Source organism: Orbicella faveolata, unplaced genomic scaffold, assembly GCF_042242905.1.
Source record: "Orbicella faveolata isolate gen_17 unplaced genomic scaffold, um_ofav_v1 contig_24, whole genome shotgun sequence".
NCBI lineage: Eukaryota > Metazoa > Cnidaria > Anthozoa > Scleractinia > Merulinidae > Orbicella > Orbicella faveolata.
Window position 1 is genome coordinate 23,186,615 of NW_028301552.1, and position 14,934 is coordinate 23,201,548.

General features: G+C 38.1%; 1 protein-coding gene and 1 pseudogene across 2 annotated transcripts in view; one reads left to right on the forward strand and one right to left on the reverse strand.

Moving 5' to 3' along the window:
• LOC110048189 (ATP-binding cassette sub-family C member 4-like) overlaps positions 1-14,409 on the reverse strand; it is a 29,532-nt gene extending 15,123 nt beyond the window's left edge. The window contains exons 1-10 of one of the 2 annotated variants that reach the window (XM_020753971.2): positions 14,157-14,409; positions 9,980-10,213; positions 9,498-9,608; positions 6,317-6,437; positions 5,780-5,995; positions 3,918-4,007; positions 3,104-3,267; positions 2,373-2,498; positions 1,316-1,565; positions 348-461 (exon numbers count right to left, since the gene is read on the reverse strand). In XM_020753971.2, the coding sequence (XP_020609630.2) occupies positions 348-461; positions 1,316-1,565; positions 2,373-2,498; positions 3,104-3,267; positions 3,918-4,007; positions 5,780-5,995; positions 6,317-6,437; positions 9,498-9,608; positions 9,980-10,185 (1,398 nt within the window). In that variant the 5' untranslated portion in view covers positions 10,186-10,213; positions 14,157-14,409. The remainder of the gene's footprint in view (positions 1-347; positions 462-1,315; positions 1,566-2,372; positions 2,499-3,103; positions 3,268-3,917; positions 4,008-5,779; positions 5,996-6,316; positions 6,438-9,497; positions 9,609-9,979; positions 10,214-14,156) is intronic. The other variant, XM_020753973.2, reaches the window with a different exon arrangement.
• On the forward strand, positions 7,970-8,514 carry LOC149110947 (uncharacterized; annotated as a pseudogene).
• Positions 14,410-14,934: the final 525 nt, after the last annotated feature.

A 14,934-nucleotide genomic window follows, 5' to 3' on the forward strand; every position in this document is an offset into this window, starting at 1 on the left:
TAAGAGGCAGAAAAAAAACTGTCACACTATTAAAAAGTAATCAATACAATGGTCAGTCCTGTGACACTGACTTTATACCAACAAAGTTTATAAATCAGGATCAAGATGCTGCCATAATGTAATTATTTTAGGAGAGTTACAGAGTTTAGATAGTGCTTAGCTGTATAGCTGCAAAAGTGTCTTATTTCTTGCATTTTATGAGACAACTGAACATGCATGCATATATCAGCAATTCAAGCTATTCCTCCCACCGCAAGGGTCAATCAAGCTACAAGTATGCTTGGTTTATAACACTTGTGTCTTAGTTGATCCGTACATTATCATAAAGAAATACTGAAATAATGCACCTGGTTCCAAAAAGCTGTGATATTTTTGGCCTCGACATAGCAGTCTTCAGGTTTAGGTCTCAGTTTTGAGGTTACAAGACCTTCTGAATGCATCTCATCCAACAAAAGAATATCCTGAAAATGACAAATTATTCAATGCTTACTTTATATGGTCATTATAGACCACTTTCATAAATGGCGGCCAATTATAAATTCTTTTGTAAGTATTAAAATTAGCCTTACTAACCTCATTTTGAAGTTGGTAATTCGAAAGAATTTTATTCTGAAATGAGGTTAGTAAGGCTAATTTAAATGCATACAACAGAATTTTAAACCGGTAGCCATTTATGAAAAGGGTCTATGGTATTTCAAAGGTGGCTGTCAATTTTATATCCAAGGTATTGGTATAGCTGGGATGTTTTTGGATATTGTTTTGGCTACTCCTCTATGTTTCAATACAGTTCATTATTTCTCGTACCATTAAGGATGGTACCTACTTTTGTTAGCGTGCACACGTTCTGCGCATCACACAAGGCATAGTTTGCACAATGAACATGAGCTTGTGTTGAAATTGATGTAATCAACTACACTACCAAGTGCCTGACTAAAATGAAAGCAAATTTTCTCACTGTAACCAAATCAAGTTTAATGAACCTGAACTAAAACCAGGAACACCAGGATACCAGCATATTGCTAACCACTAAAATAATGTTAATGGCTTACAGCTGAAAAACTAGCCGTTATCCATAGAAATTTATACTGAAATCCAACATGAACCTGCAGATGGCATAAAGTATGAAATGAAGTCTCTGTCATGATTTATTAAAAAAAACAATGAAGGAATTTAACAATGGTTAAATTTGTAATATGTGGAATATCTTCAGAGACTATTAATCAACTCTATCAATTGACAGACATTTCAACGCTTTGTTTAACCTAAAATCGTAACATTATGGACACATAAACATACAATTACCTCCATCACTAACCTCCATGCGTTTTATTGACACTCTGCATTCATTCATCAGTGTCAGAGCTACTGGAAAATGCAAGGCCATGACAATTCGAATCATGTTAAACAGCGAGATGCAAGTGAAAACGGTTTGTGCCTTTAAAATTTCACCAGTTAACACGTATGTCATGAAGGTGACAAAACTAATAAGTGCTGATGAGCTAAAGAAAAATGACATGAAGGTTCCTTGAACAAAGTTCAGCTTCAGAAACCAGTCAAGTTCATCTCTGTTGACAGAAGAAATATAAAACAATTATTAATATTACAATCTGCATGTGTACTGAGAGTGGCATGATATTGTTTAAAGTGCATTGTAACAATATTACAGACACTGACTCATTAAACCATTTGGTATTACTGTTTTTTTTTTTATAACAAAATACAGCTCAAAATTTCTATTATTGCTGATACAGCTCCTGAATGATTGTTCAATGCACACCAGTGGTTGGAATCATATGAGTCGTAAAATAAGGCCACAATTTGTCTGGTTGGTTTAAGTGGTGAATGCGTTACCATTCCATCAGATAAATAAAATGAAGTAGGGCTTAGTGATGCAGCATCTCATTACAGACACTTAAAAAACAAGGAATATTCTTTGGATCCTGACCAGTGCAGTTGCTTGTAGTTCATGTAGCACATTTCTAGAATGAGAACTGAATAACTGTTTTTTCTGTCTTTCACATGCTATGCTTATTTTGCCTTTTGGCAAGTAATGTAACTTGCAATGAAAAATTTGTGTGTACTGTACTGTTTAAAGTACATTCTTAAAAGAATGAGGAATGTTCATGTCAAGTTTTCTTTCTTTGAATGTTATGCAGTTTTGACCAGTGTGGTTATTAGTAGTGGACATAAAGAATGAGCAATAACTATGATATAGTTACCTGAGTCCACTCTCATTGAATTTGTCAATAATGAAATGCACTTAAGCCGGTAGCAAAATCCGTACAACCCACTCAAGTTTTAACTTGTTTGAATTAAAACTTAGTCCCTCACTTAACAAGAAAAGTCACACATAGAATTGCCACCAGTCTTACTTCCGTATTTGTCTTATCCACTTTGAGAATGAATCTTCCCATGTGTACATCTTAAGGACACGCATGCCAGCGATGACTTCATTCATAACCTTCACCCGTTCATCCATCCACCGTATTGCCTTTGTTCTATGAGAATTAAGGAAATACAATACTTTTTCACTATCACAGGCAGCATGGTACAACCAGGCAAAGAAGGGTTTTAAAATCTATTGTGGGTTACAATAAAGGGAAAGGGATTTCATTCTACTAATTTTTGTTGTAGAGGAATTCACGCTGCACACAATGAACTAAATGAACTACATGCACATTTGCTTTTCAACTTATTGAGAGTGGCTTAACCAAAGTCAAGATGGGCTGGCTCGGGGAGATAGCGTGGGCCTTTCCCTCCTCAAAAAAGGTGGGGTTGGGAAAGGGGAAAAAAAACAGAGGCCCTCTCCCCCCTAGCATCTACCTCATCCCCTAGATCTACACTCCCTTGTTACAACCATGGTATAGCAGTTCTTTTACATGTGATGGGAATTTAGGTCTAAGTAACAAAATGGGTGATGATGCAAGGGGGATCCAGTTAATGCTGTAACCATGGTCAAGTTCTACCTCAGCTCACCTTAACCACGGCAGCATAGCTCTTGTTTAGTCTCAAGAAGGTTCAGTATTGGCAGGGAGTTAACAAGGACTGGTATAAGAGAACACAAGAGTTCCAGGCCAAATGATACTGACTTAATTGAACTTACCTAAACCCAAAGAGCATGTGACCCATTTTAAGCTGCATGGGGGCCAGAAGCACAATTAATCCCATTCCAGCAACTGCTGAGGGACCAATTTGTAACCACAACAATAGTAACACAATGGCAGATATAACAGGGCCAATGACCAGGTAGTGCAGAAGAGTTGTACTCTAAAACAGATCAACAAATGTGTTACAAAATTATAACTAAAATTGAAAGAAGCATGCAGATTAGGGTACACCAAGTGGACAGAAAGAAGCACTGTGAGAGTAAAGTGTTTCACCTAAGAACATATCACAGTGATCACAGCAAGGACTCAGATCTGGATTACTCCACCCAGAGTCCAGTCCACCACTCACTGAATACTCATGAATAATGTCTGTACATAATTGTGGTGGTCATGCATTTAGCTTTGAGATAGGAAGCTTCATGTATAAAACAAATAATAAGTTGTTAGGAAATAAACACACAACATATAACTATATATTTACATATTTTAACTACCGGCAGTGGGTGAGGGGGAAGAGTGGTTTTGAGTGGCATCAGCAGTGGCGAACATTTGGATATTTTAAAAGTGTGAGAAAGGAGTTGAACTCAGGACTATCAAGATTAATTATGTCATCTAGTGGCAGGGTGGCGGGCCTGGAATCTCTGGATTATGAAACCACTCAGTCATGATTTCTCCACATAGGGAAAAAAATGATACACAGAAGTCTTGATAGCACAAACGTAATTAATGCCAAAAAAAAATCAAGTAAGAGATGACTGCATAGTAACTAATATCTATCAATAGAAAAAGGAACTTAAAAGTTCTACTTACCCAGTCAAACTTCTGAGTATCACTAGAAACCAAGTTTACAATGTTACCAGTAGTTGTACCCTGGAGGGCGGCAGTGCTTAGTTTTAGAGCCTAAAAAATAACCAGACAAATAATGATATCCTTATGCTTCACGCTATATCTACATAATATTGAATGGCTTTGATGAACCACACAATGTTGTTGAAGTTCATTGTTTGATGAAGACAATACATGTTTCAGATGAGACATCATCCATCATCAGTTGCACAGTGAGAATGGCTTCCTTGATTTTCAATTGGAAGCTTGTGGAAACTGAGTTGAGAACTTTGAAACAATCTTCTGAACAAAGGGAGTGACAATTTTCAGAACTTCTCAGGTGTTTAAGGACGTGGGGATGTTTGTCAGTGGAGAGATGTTCGCGGATGTGAGTGGCGAAGTGTCTGTTGGTTTCACCAACATAACAGGCACTATGTTATGTTGGTATCTTACTTTGTGCTGCTACGAAGCCCTGATAATATTGAATACTGTGAAAGGTGCACTAGCTGACCAACTGTTACAACTTTTGTTAACCTTTAGAGTAAGTGCATTATTTGGCTTTAAGCCTGATTTTATTCTAACAATAGATACCAGCAAACTCATTGAAGAATAATGACTAAAATGATGTAACGATATGACAAAGCAATAGTTTTAGTTGCTCCATGCTACAGATACTGAATTTAAGCATAGGCACTTAAGTCAATGTCAGTATATGCAAGCCCCTCTAATTATCAGCCAAAACAAAAGACAAACTGACAGACATACCAATAGAATGCTGAGGATTACAGAACAGGTATAAACAGATAATCTGATGGTTGGTTGATTGATTTAATATATCATTGAACATGAAAGACAGTGTTTCACCACACTTTTCAAATTCATTAATAATTCATCAAGCCAAAACAAAGGAAATCGTAACCTCGAGGGTGTTTGGATATCTGATCCTAAGTGAAGCCTTGGAGATGACTGGCTCATAGCTTATCCCAGTTTCTGTAGCATGAAGCGACTAGGAGTTTTTCTACTCCCCCTGGATGGGATGCTAGTCCATTGCAGGTCACTCCCCTGCAATCTGTTAGGTTTCCTCAACAATTTGCTGGTACCCATTTATACTCCCGGGTGGAGAGAGGCACTGTGAGAGTCAAGTGTCTTGCCCAAGAACACAACATAGTGTCCCTGGCCAGGGCTTGAATCCGGACCGCTCGATCTGGAGACGAGCACACTAACCATGAGGCCAACACGTCTCCACTAATCTTAATTAGTATAAATTTTACAACAATATTTCATTTCTTTGTTTTCACAGGAGTTTTGAAAGGTGTGAGGGAAAACAAAGCACACACGCAATGTCTTCTGGGTAGCGATTGTGCAATTTAGCCATTTTTCGACATAGGAGCAAGGTGAAAGCCCCGTTCGCATTTTATGACTGGGTTCGCCTACGGCAACCCAGTAACTATAGTTTCGGTATTTTGGTAAATTTCCATGCGGTATTGCAGCTTTCTACATTTTTTACATGGTTTTGCGGTTTTCGGACCCCCCTTACACCCCCCTCTACCAGCTGATGCCAGGACAGAGCCAGAGCATGTGGGTGGGGTGGGTGCAAAAGAGTGGCTTTTCCAGCTAAAAACTGGCCATTTCCTTTTCAGGAAAGCCTAGTAGGGTGCAATGTGTACATTTAGTCAGCTACATGCAAGCAAGGTGGGTGTGCAGGCTCTGCAGTGACAGGTTGACTGGCATAATTTGATAAAAAAAGCATGTGTACTTCCTGTAGAAGTTGCAGGCTTGTTTTGAGATTGACACTGTTTTCATAAATCCAGAAATACTGTATAAAAGAAATCCTACCATTTAGGTACCTTTTTATACACAAGGCCTGTACATGCCACCCTTATTCTCATGCCATAAACTTGTGACATAAAGGTGTATGGTGCATTGAACAAACTTGAGATAACAGCACATAAACTGAGCCCAAAGGCATAAAGGTAGGCGTCTCTTATTGAAATGGGAGAATCCTCCACAAAATAGAGCACCAGTTGGCCCAGGAAGATAGGTTGAACCAATCGTAGGAGGTCCTGCAATTACAATAATTATTATTAATAATACATTGTTTAATATAATAATTCAACTGAAAGATCATTTTGGTACATGACAATAATTTTACAGACTGAGTTGAAGACTGATAGATAAATGAAGTGAACAAGCTGGAGCTACTAAATATATGAAAAATTCTCCCATGTCTTTGCATGCATGAAATAAGTAGCCAGTCTCACCATTGCAATTATTATGATTGTCAGTGGTGATTCAAAGTACTGTACATGCACATTTATATATCCACATAGTTTTGCTAAATATTACTGAACTCTCAATATGAGTGAGTCAAAATTTCAGCTTACATGAATAAGTGCCACCAGTCCTAACATTGAGTACCCTAAACCAAAGGACCTGATTATAGCCCTTAAAAAACTGGGATCTTTGCCAAGCTGTCCTGACCTGTACACTTCTTTTTCCCATTCTCTAAAAACAACAATGGAAATAAATACCGGTATAAATAAAAGGGTCAGTTATTTGTAACATACTTTACATGTAACTGAAGACTGAAACAGCTGAAATAGTTCAGTTATTAAATAGCCAGAATTAATTAGACCACCTGGAAATTTAGCATCTAGTTCATGGTCACAACACTTTTAAGTGAATATCAAACTTTTTTTAACCATTCCAGTTTTAAAATTATAGTACTGGAACATGGCTCAACAGAATTGCAGAAGACTTGCCACCTTTCATATCACATGCTTAGGAAAATTATGAAAGTGTTCTGGCCTAAAAAGGATTCCAATAAGAGGTTCGTACATGACACTAAACAGGAACGATTGGAAAATGTTGATAATGGACATGGGCTCATAATTCCTTGCCAAGAGAACAGATCCTGCAGCTGTCATAAGAGTTAACCACTGACATGACCGAGGTGGCTGCCAGGGACAATATGGAGATCGATGATGTTAAGTGAACTGCTGCCGGAAATTGGTGTTAGATGGGAGAAGATGGTGAGATAGGTGTTAGACAGTCTGGTCTGGTGCAATCTTGTTTAGACCTTCCACTGTATATACCGTACTTAAACACAAGGATGTGTGCATGTGTATTAACACATGTTCGTACTTAAAATAAACTCTTATTTACTGCAACATTGTATGAATAAACAGCAAGATCTACTTACTGTATCAGGTAAATGTTTCCCTCAAAAAGTAAACTATGGTCAGTGGTCTTAAGGACAGTACCCACTAAACATGAGAGTTTTTGCCCCAGGTTAGGACCATGGGGAAAAAGTAGATCTTTTCAAGGGCTATTGGAATCCACAAGCCTGCATTTTTTCGAGATAATTAACCTTGAATCTCAACAAAAATGCTGACATCAGCATTTCTCTGAAAAAAAGAAGGAAAGGATATTTCTCCACAGATTTCCTTAGAATTCACCTTAACAAACAGAAAAGCAAACATGTTTATAAAGATCTTAAAACTGCATGGTAAATGGTAACATAAAAAACATTTTTGGTAAGTTTTTAATAACAAAATGGTTGCAACAACGCTTTTAGCGTCTCTGACAGCCTTCCTCTCGTTCAGCTAAAATACAGTCTAAATGTCTTTTTCTCACAACCAGAAACTGATGACGTGTTGAATAGGTTTGTCACTTCCATTTCATAACATAAATATAGGGGTAAGGGAAGGTATGTTTTTTATTGGGGGGGGGGGGGGGGTGGGTCAGGGTATTTTAGAAATTTTTTGGGAAAAAAGTTGTGGCCCTCCCACTTCCCAGAATGGATTAATGCATGACCCTTCACAAATACCTACACAAAAACATCTGACCCTCCCCCCACCTCCTCCAAGACAAAAATGACTGGAAGTGAAAATAACTAACCGGAAGTGTTACTCACATAACTGTACATGTGTCTGCGCACAAAGCAGTTAATTGCGTGGTGTGTGATTGCATGGTGAAAACTTGAAAATGGGCAAGCATGTGCGAGGAATAGAAAGAGGGAAATGCGCTTGTGGTGAATGTGAGGATTTCATGAGGTCAGATGGAGCAACTTGCTCAGATTAAGCGATTGTTTGAGGAAAGTGAATTAGTCAGTGGCGACAGTGAGGTGTATTAGAAAGTTTTCAGATAAATACATTGTCCCCGAAAAACTTGTGGCAGAGTGTGTTGAGCACCTTGCCCAGATAAAAATGCGCAAGGAAAAGAGGAAAGAGGAGACTGAAGGGGAGCAAATGAAACGGCTGAATCGGGAGTACAATGATGTTGACTGGGTTGGACTGTACAACTCCGATAAGCTGTCGTCCTTGTGGGTGGACGAGCTATCCCTGTACTTTTCCCATCACAAGATCACCTTCAAAGGGAAGAAAGCTGAAAAGTCGCAATGATCAAAGTGCACATAGGCAGCTTGCTGTATGATTCAATGGAGTGTCAACAACCTCGGCAGCCCCCGCTAAGAAATGTGCAGCAACAAGTGACCTTATCACTTTCCGAGGTTGAAACTGACTCGCAAAGTGATGTAGTAGATCAAGTTGTTGGTTCAAGCCCGAGTAGCTTAAATAAATAACGAATCGTCACCAGAGACTGGTTTTACGCCAGAACCCTGCGCGGAAACATTACCGCCCTCAAAATACGGATGAAAGCGGGCATGGGTCGAGAGCGACAACTACAGTATGTATCTTAGTTGGTACAAGATAATTATTTGATGTAATATTTCGACACTTGTAAATAATTTAGATTAATCTTGACTGGTAGCTTTGCTTGTATATACAAAATTTAGGTTTCTATACACTTCGCGTGTTTGTTAACAAATAAGAGTCAACTAAGCAACATGGAATAATTTTTTCTTCGCCAAAAAAAACTGACCCTCCCCCGGTTGCGAATAAAACAGGTTTGACCCTCCCCAATTTGTAAAAAAATTTACTAATGACCCTCCCCTCCGAAGCCCTGGCCCACCGCCCCCATTTAAAAACATAACTTCCCTAACCACGCACTTTTTAGTTATCAATCTCTTAAGAAAACTTTTACAGTGCTTGTTACATTTTTTCCTGTCACCTCCCCAGTAAGTAAAACATTTGCATATCTTGCAGTTGTTTTGTGCGCGCACTACATCATCTGCAGGTACATGTTTACAGTTGGATTTCAGTATAATTTTTGACAGATAACAGGTAGTTTTTCAGCTCAAAGACGTTAACAGTTGGTGGTTAGGGATATGCTACTATTCTGGTATTCCTGGTTTAAGAACAGGTTCATTAAACTTGATTTGGTCGCAGCAGGAAAATTTTGCTTCCATTTTAGTTGTGTACTTGGTAGCGTAGTTGATTGCGTCAATGTCAACCCCAGTGCAGGCGTGGTGCTTAAACGTGCCTTGCGTGATGCGCAGAACGTGTGCGCACTAACAAAATTAGGCACTGTCCTTAGCTTAAACAAGGTTTGTATGTGCATTTGGGCATATAAATTTAAGTGTATATGAAAAGACTGTGGGCTATTTAGAGCCTAGTTATCACCAACACAAAGTTATCATTTATCATGATAAGAACATTTTAAAACCTCTCTAGTTGTTCTGTCACTGTGTCAGTTTGATCTCTTTCCAGCAGTCCATAAAGATCCTCAGCTTGTAGGGGTCGCTTTGCTCCAGTAGAAAGCAGTCTGTTTAACCACCTTACAAGCAAAACCAAACAATTTTATGTTGCTGAAATCAAAACATGTAACTTAAAAACTAAGACAAAACAGATTATAATTAAATAGCTAGTACACCTAGAAGTATTCTTGTGGCTAGGGCAGAAGCCTTAAGTTACTATATTGGCTTTCCTAGGGGGTTGCCCAGGGGAAGGAATGTCAATTGAGCAATATAGAAGCTCCACTCACAAGTTCAACCTAAAGCTTAAGTTATGATAGGGGGAGGGGGATACTACATATTCGCCTTCTACCACCTTCTTCCTTGTCTCACTTAATTTGATTTGACGCTCAAAATCACATACAACTATTAAGGTAAGTTCTACTAATCTACACCCCTAACGATACATTCTTACCATAGTGTAATATATTTAGAGACAAATGAGGCTTGAGCCATGGGTGATGGCAAGATTCCAGGATCACTTTCTTGTCTGTCCCCATCTCCTAACATAGGCTCTTCCTGTTCATCTCCTTTCCTTAATCCAGCTGCGTAGATGTCATCAACATCTGCAATGCTTCCTGCTGCTGTCATTTTCTCACTCATCATTTCAGAATCTTCCATTTTGCATTCCAGTTTCAATCTAAGTCCACTAGTAATAATCAATATAATTATGCTTTAATCTTATTTATCTCATTTAATGAGTAAATATTCATTGCAATGTTATTAATCTTGATTAAATGCCTGAAAACCTCCAACTGAATAACAGTAACCGTACAGTAATATACCCTGCCAACCAGTTTACAATGCTGTTCAGACAATAATATTATAAAAAAGAGTTAGTAATAAACAATGAAAGAAACTGATTGCATACGGTGGCTGGCAACAGTTTCCAGCAGTTGTACTTTGACAAATCAACACTTGTACTCTTTATCGATTGATATATTTATTATATTGGTATCAGACAAATTCCCATTATCATTGGTGAACAAGTTGTGGTCAACTTCATGTCATAAAAAGTTACAATAGTAACATTACAATCTGTTAAAACATCCTTGCTCTGATACTTACCTACAGAATGTTTTTAAACTTTGCAAAAAGTTGTAACTTAACAAGTTTATCATGATTCTATAATAAAAAAAATGAAGTTATTTTTTAATTACAAGCACTTAGAACTAAACTTAAGGAAGTTTTTAACGAGTTGTATCAATGCCATGGTAAACTATTATGCCATGAAGTTGACCACAACTTGTTCACCAATGCAAACAATTAAATGAAAGATCATATATTTGAACTGCGGAGAAAGATATGGAGACATAATTGATCATCGCAGTTATACACACAGCTTAAGCAGTTGTGAAGTTAAGGCCTGAACAGGATTGTTAACCTGTTAAAACATCCTGTTTAATTTTTTTCAGGCCTTAATTTCACATCTGCTTAAGTTGTGTGTATAACTGCGATGATCAATCATGTCTTCATATTGTTCACCAATGATTGCGTATTTGTGTGATGCCAGTATTGTAAGATTGCTAGATAAAGTGTTTGAGTCCTGGTTGGGGACATTGTCTTGTGTTCTTGGTCAAGACACTTTTCTCTCACAGTGCCTCTCTCAACTCAGGTGTATAAATGAGTACCGGTGATTTTAATGTTGGGGGGTAACCCTGCAGCGGACGAGCATCCCATCTAGGGGGGAGTAGAAATACTCCTAGTCACTTCATTCTACTGAAACCGGAAACAAGTGCCAGCCTGATGGGCCACTTGGCTTGTTTGCAGACTTTTCTTTACTTGATAAAGAGTGGTAGTATTGACCAGTCAAAGTATACCTGCTGGAAAGCACTTCAAACTATTTCAAGCCACCTTATGTTTATAGGTGGTTAACAAACATTCCCGAGAGATTTAATCACAAAGAGAGGGTCTAAAATAGGCCATTCCGTCTACTTCAGACACGTCATCCCCACCATACCTTGTTCCAAAGCATTTCAATTATGATAAGACATTGTCTTTAACTGAAAACCAAGCCTTCCCAAGGTAACATATTACAACAGACTTTTACAGTTGCCTGGGTCACTGTTTAAGCTAAAAAACACTAAACCTGGGTCACTGTTTAAGCCAAAAAACATTAATTTCACTTATAAGTTAATTTGTAAATGGAATGGAAAACGTGTTGACAGGCCTAGGTAACTCCTCCAGTTCGCAGATGGATTGGTTTTGAAAGCTTTGAAGGTTAGCTTTTACCAGGACGTCTTTTCAGGATTTCCCCTTGTGATATGAGATGAAGAGGGGGAGGGGGAGGGGCTCTTTGAAGATTTCTCTTAGTTTTGGTTGATTCTGTATAAGGTGCCATTTCCTCATGAAAGTGTCCTTTAGGTTAGGCAACGCCGGGTGGTATTGCATTACAAAGGGCAGTATTTTCTTTTACTGAGTTTTGTTTTTCTGTGATAGTGACACTTTTCTATCAGAGAATTTAAAGACGAATTCCAGTCCGTACTGCACAGTCTCAGGATCCTAATGTTTATAAACACGATAATATTGGAATGTGAATCGATGTTATTTGTTACAAACCATACCTTATCTTGAGGTCTTTCAAATTCTTTTTCCAACAGCTTCATTGATTTTTACAGCTGCGCAATTGTTTCATCAAGTGATACGAGAAAGAACGAAGCATGAAGCTTCGCATCATAATGGCGGTTGGCATAAGACTTTGATTTAATTCATGTAAGTAGCACTCGCGAAATGTTTACATTTTGCAATGTCTTACATGAAACGAAACAAAATTCGTAAACAAACTCTTGAGAGTACGCAGTACAGACTGGAAATCACCTTTAACCTCTGAAAAGTGTTTTTCTACAATAATATTCTAGCTGGGTAATCTCTATTCTGAAAGCCTCTTTTCAAATTTCTCATGTTTTCCTCAATTTAATGTAGTTTCTGTTTCTAAGATTTCATTCATGAATTTGAATTTCAATAGACCTTTTCACAGTTTGGGGGGCAAAAATGGCAAATTATAGAAAATGTATGGGGAAAATGGAGAATCTATTGTCTAACAACTCAAGGTTTTAAGTATCTATGAATTAAAAACTAAAGATACTAGGTAAGAGAATTGACTGATGTGTTTGAAGGAATTAGCCTTGCTAGAAAAGCCAATTGAGGTTTTCATTTTCCCATACATTTGTGTGAAAAATTAAAAGTGCAATTCCTCACCTCACAGGGAATCTATGTTCTTCAAATTTTACCAAAAAAGCCTTCTGCTGGGTATCTGTTTCTTGTAATTCATAAAATACTAAGAAAGTCAATCACACTCCACCTATTGGGCATCAAACTTTTACCTTTTCCCATACATTTACTCTAATTTTTTCTGTGTTTGCCCCCCCAAGTATAGTGTCAGAAACTGTGAAAAGGTCTATTTTGAGCATCTTTCATCCCATTTTTTACACGAAAAAAAATCAATAATTCCCTAGTCCCAATATTACTATTCTCGGTTTTCATGTGACGTAGTCATATTCCAAAATTAAAAATTACCTTTACATCTGAGGTTTTAGTTTCATCAGATATAAGACGTTTTAGCTCTACAGGGTTGTTTGTTTTGTAATAGAGCACGTTTCAATACCCAAGCTTTTGCATTGGTTGACACTAAAATGGCGGCCCAAGAAGGCTGTCATGTAGGTTAAAAGATGAGTTAATGCTTAAGGTTTTGCTAACTGAACAGTTCACGATTGCACTAGAAGAGGTATTTATTTCAATATGTGTTGGAACTCTAGAGTAACAATCTTTCATTTCAATAGCAAAGCTCAATGACAGATGTTTCTGTTACTTTACGGCCGCCATGTTGGTGCCCCTCTGAGGGGCCACAACATGGCATCTCCATACAAAGCTTTATAAACTTGGGTGAAACACTTCTCCAAATAACGCGTGAATGAAAAACAGCAGAGACCTAATTCTTGGTGGGGTTGTTTATACATCAATCACATCCTGGATTCTTGATTTTATTTATTGAGGGGTTCTGATTTTTAGTTTTGATCACATGACCAGTAAAAACTGAGATATAAACAACTTCCCACTTCCCACCCATGCTTGCAATCCCGCATCCCACTCTCAAATTTCCTCCACTCCCAAATCCCGGCGGTCAAAAAAGCCTCATCCCGCATCCCACGGAGCACCTTCAGAATACCCGGCCGCTTTACTTACATGTGCCGGTGTGCTTTGAAGAACGAGGTATATAACAATAGTTGCTATTCTTATTCAATGAGATGCTAATTCTTTTGTTGATGATCATCCAACATGGCGGCGATAACGTCTATATGAAGCTTGCAACAGGCTTGGGCCAACATGATAGTTAAATTTGAATGCTTTTCATAAAATTCTACTAAAATTATGCAAATTTGACGCGCTCAATCTAACAACAAGCCGTGAACGGCATCCACAAGTTGCTAGCGTGACGAGCAACGTTCTCCCCGCGGAAGTTGGTCACGAAATTATAAAACTAATGTGGCTTCCACAATTTTTCATTAAAAATTATTACAATTTAAGTTTCCAACTGTTTCAAAATTCCCCAAGATCTATTTGCCCAACAAAACCAAGTGATTTGCTATCCTCACCTTCTCAGCCTTCTCGAGTGATGTTTCAGTCCCGGACCAAAGCCAGATTACAACGGCAAAAGCAACCAAGGAATATACCTTACTTGCAATGAAGGTTTAAAAAGTAACTCTGCAAAGCTCTGCCCCTCATTCAAGCTGTCTCCCACTTCCAAAGCCCATCAAATCCAAACCGTCGGCTGTATCTTTCCCCTCCGCTGTGCATGTGGCGCGGAGCGCGAGGCAACAGGTCCGCAATGCGTACAGGTCATTTGTTGTAACCCGAGAAACACTTTATTGCTTATCGTGGATAGAGGAAGACTGGCTATCCATGCTTTTATTGACTCAAGGGTTGCGTGCACAATCTGCTAATGCGTATTTACAGGATTGCTTAGGATGTTAACACTTTTTTTCAAATACTGATAAAAGGCCAGGTATTATGAGCTCTTTCCTTGAGCACTCTCTTATCAACCAAACTATCCACGAACATAAACACAGTTTTCCTTTTTTATGAGTTGGGAAAATGTTCATTGCAGCCTAACTAGAACCAGTGGGGTAGAAATTTCACTGGAAGACTTAAACAGAGGGCTGTTCATAAATTTCTCTGTTCAAGGTAAATGATTGTGCAAACTCTAATACAGTTCTTCCGAGGTATTAGTCAAAATGAATGAATTCATGCTTGCTCGACTTAATTCAGGTGATTTAAAAAAAAAAAAAGAAAAACATCATGTTTGGGTTATTTTCATAACCGTTTATTAGTAATTGATTCTTTTAACACCTTAAAATAGTTCACAGTTCTCTG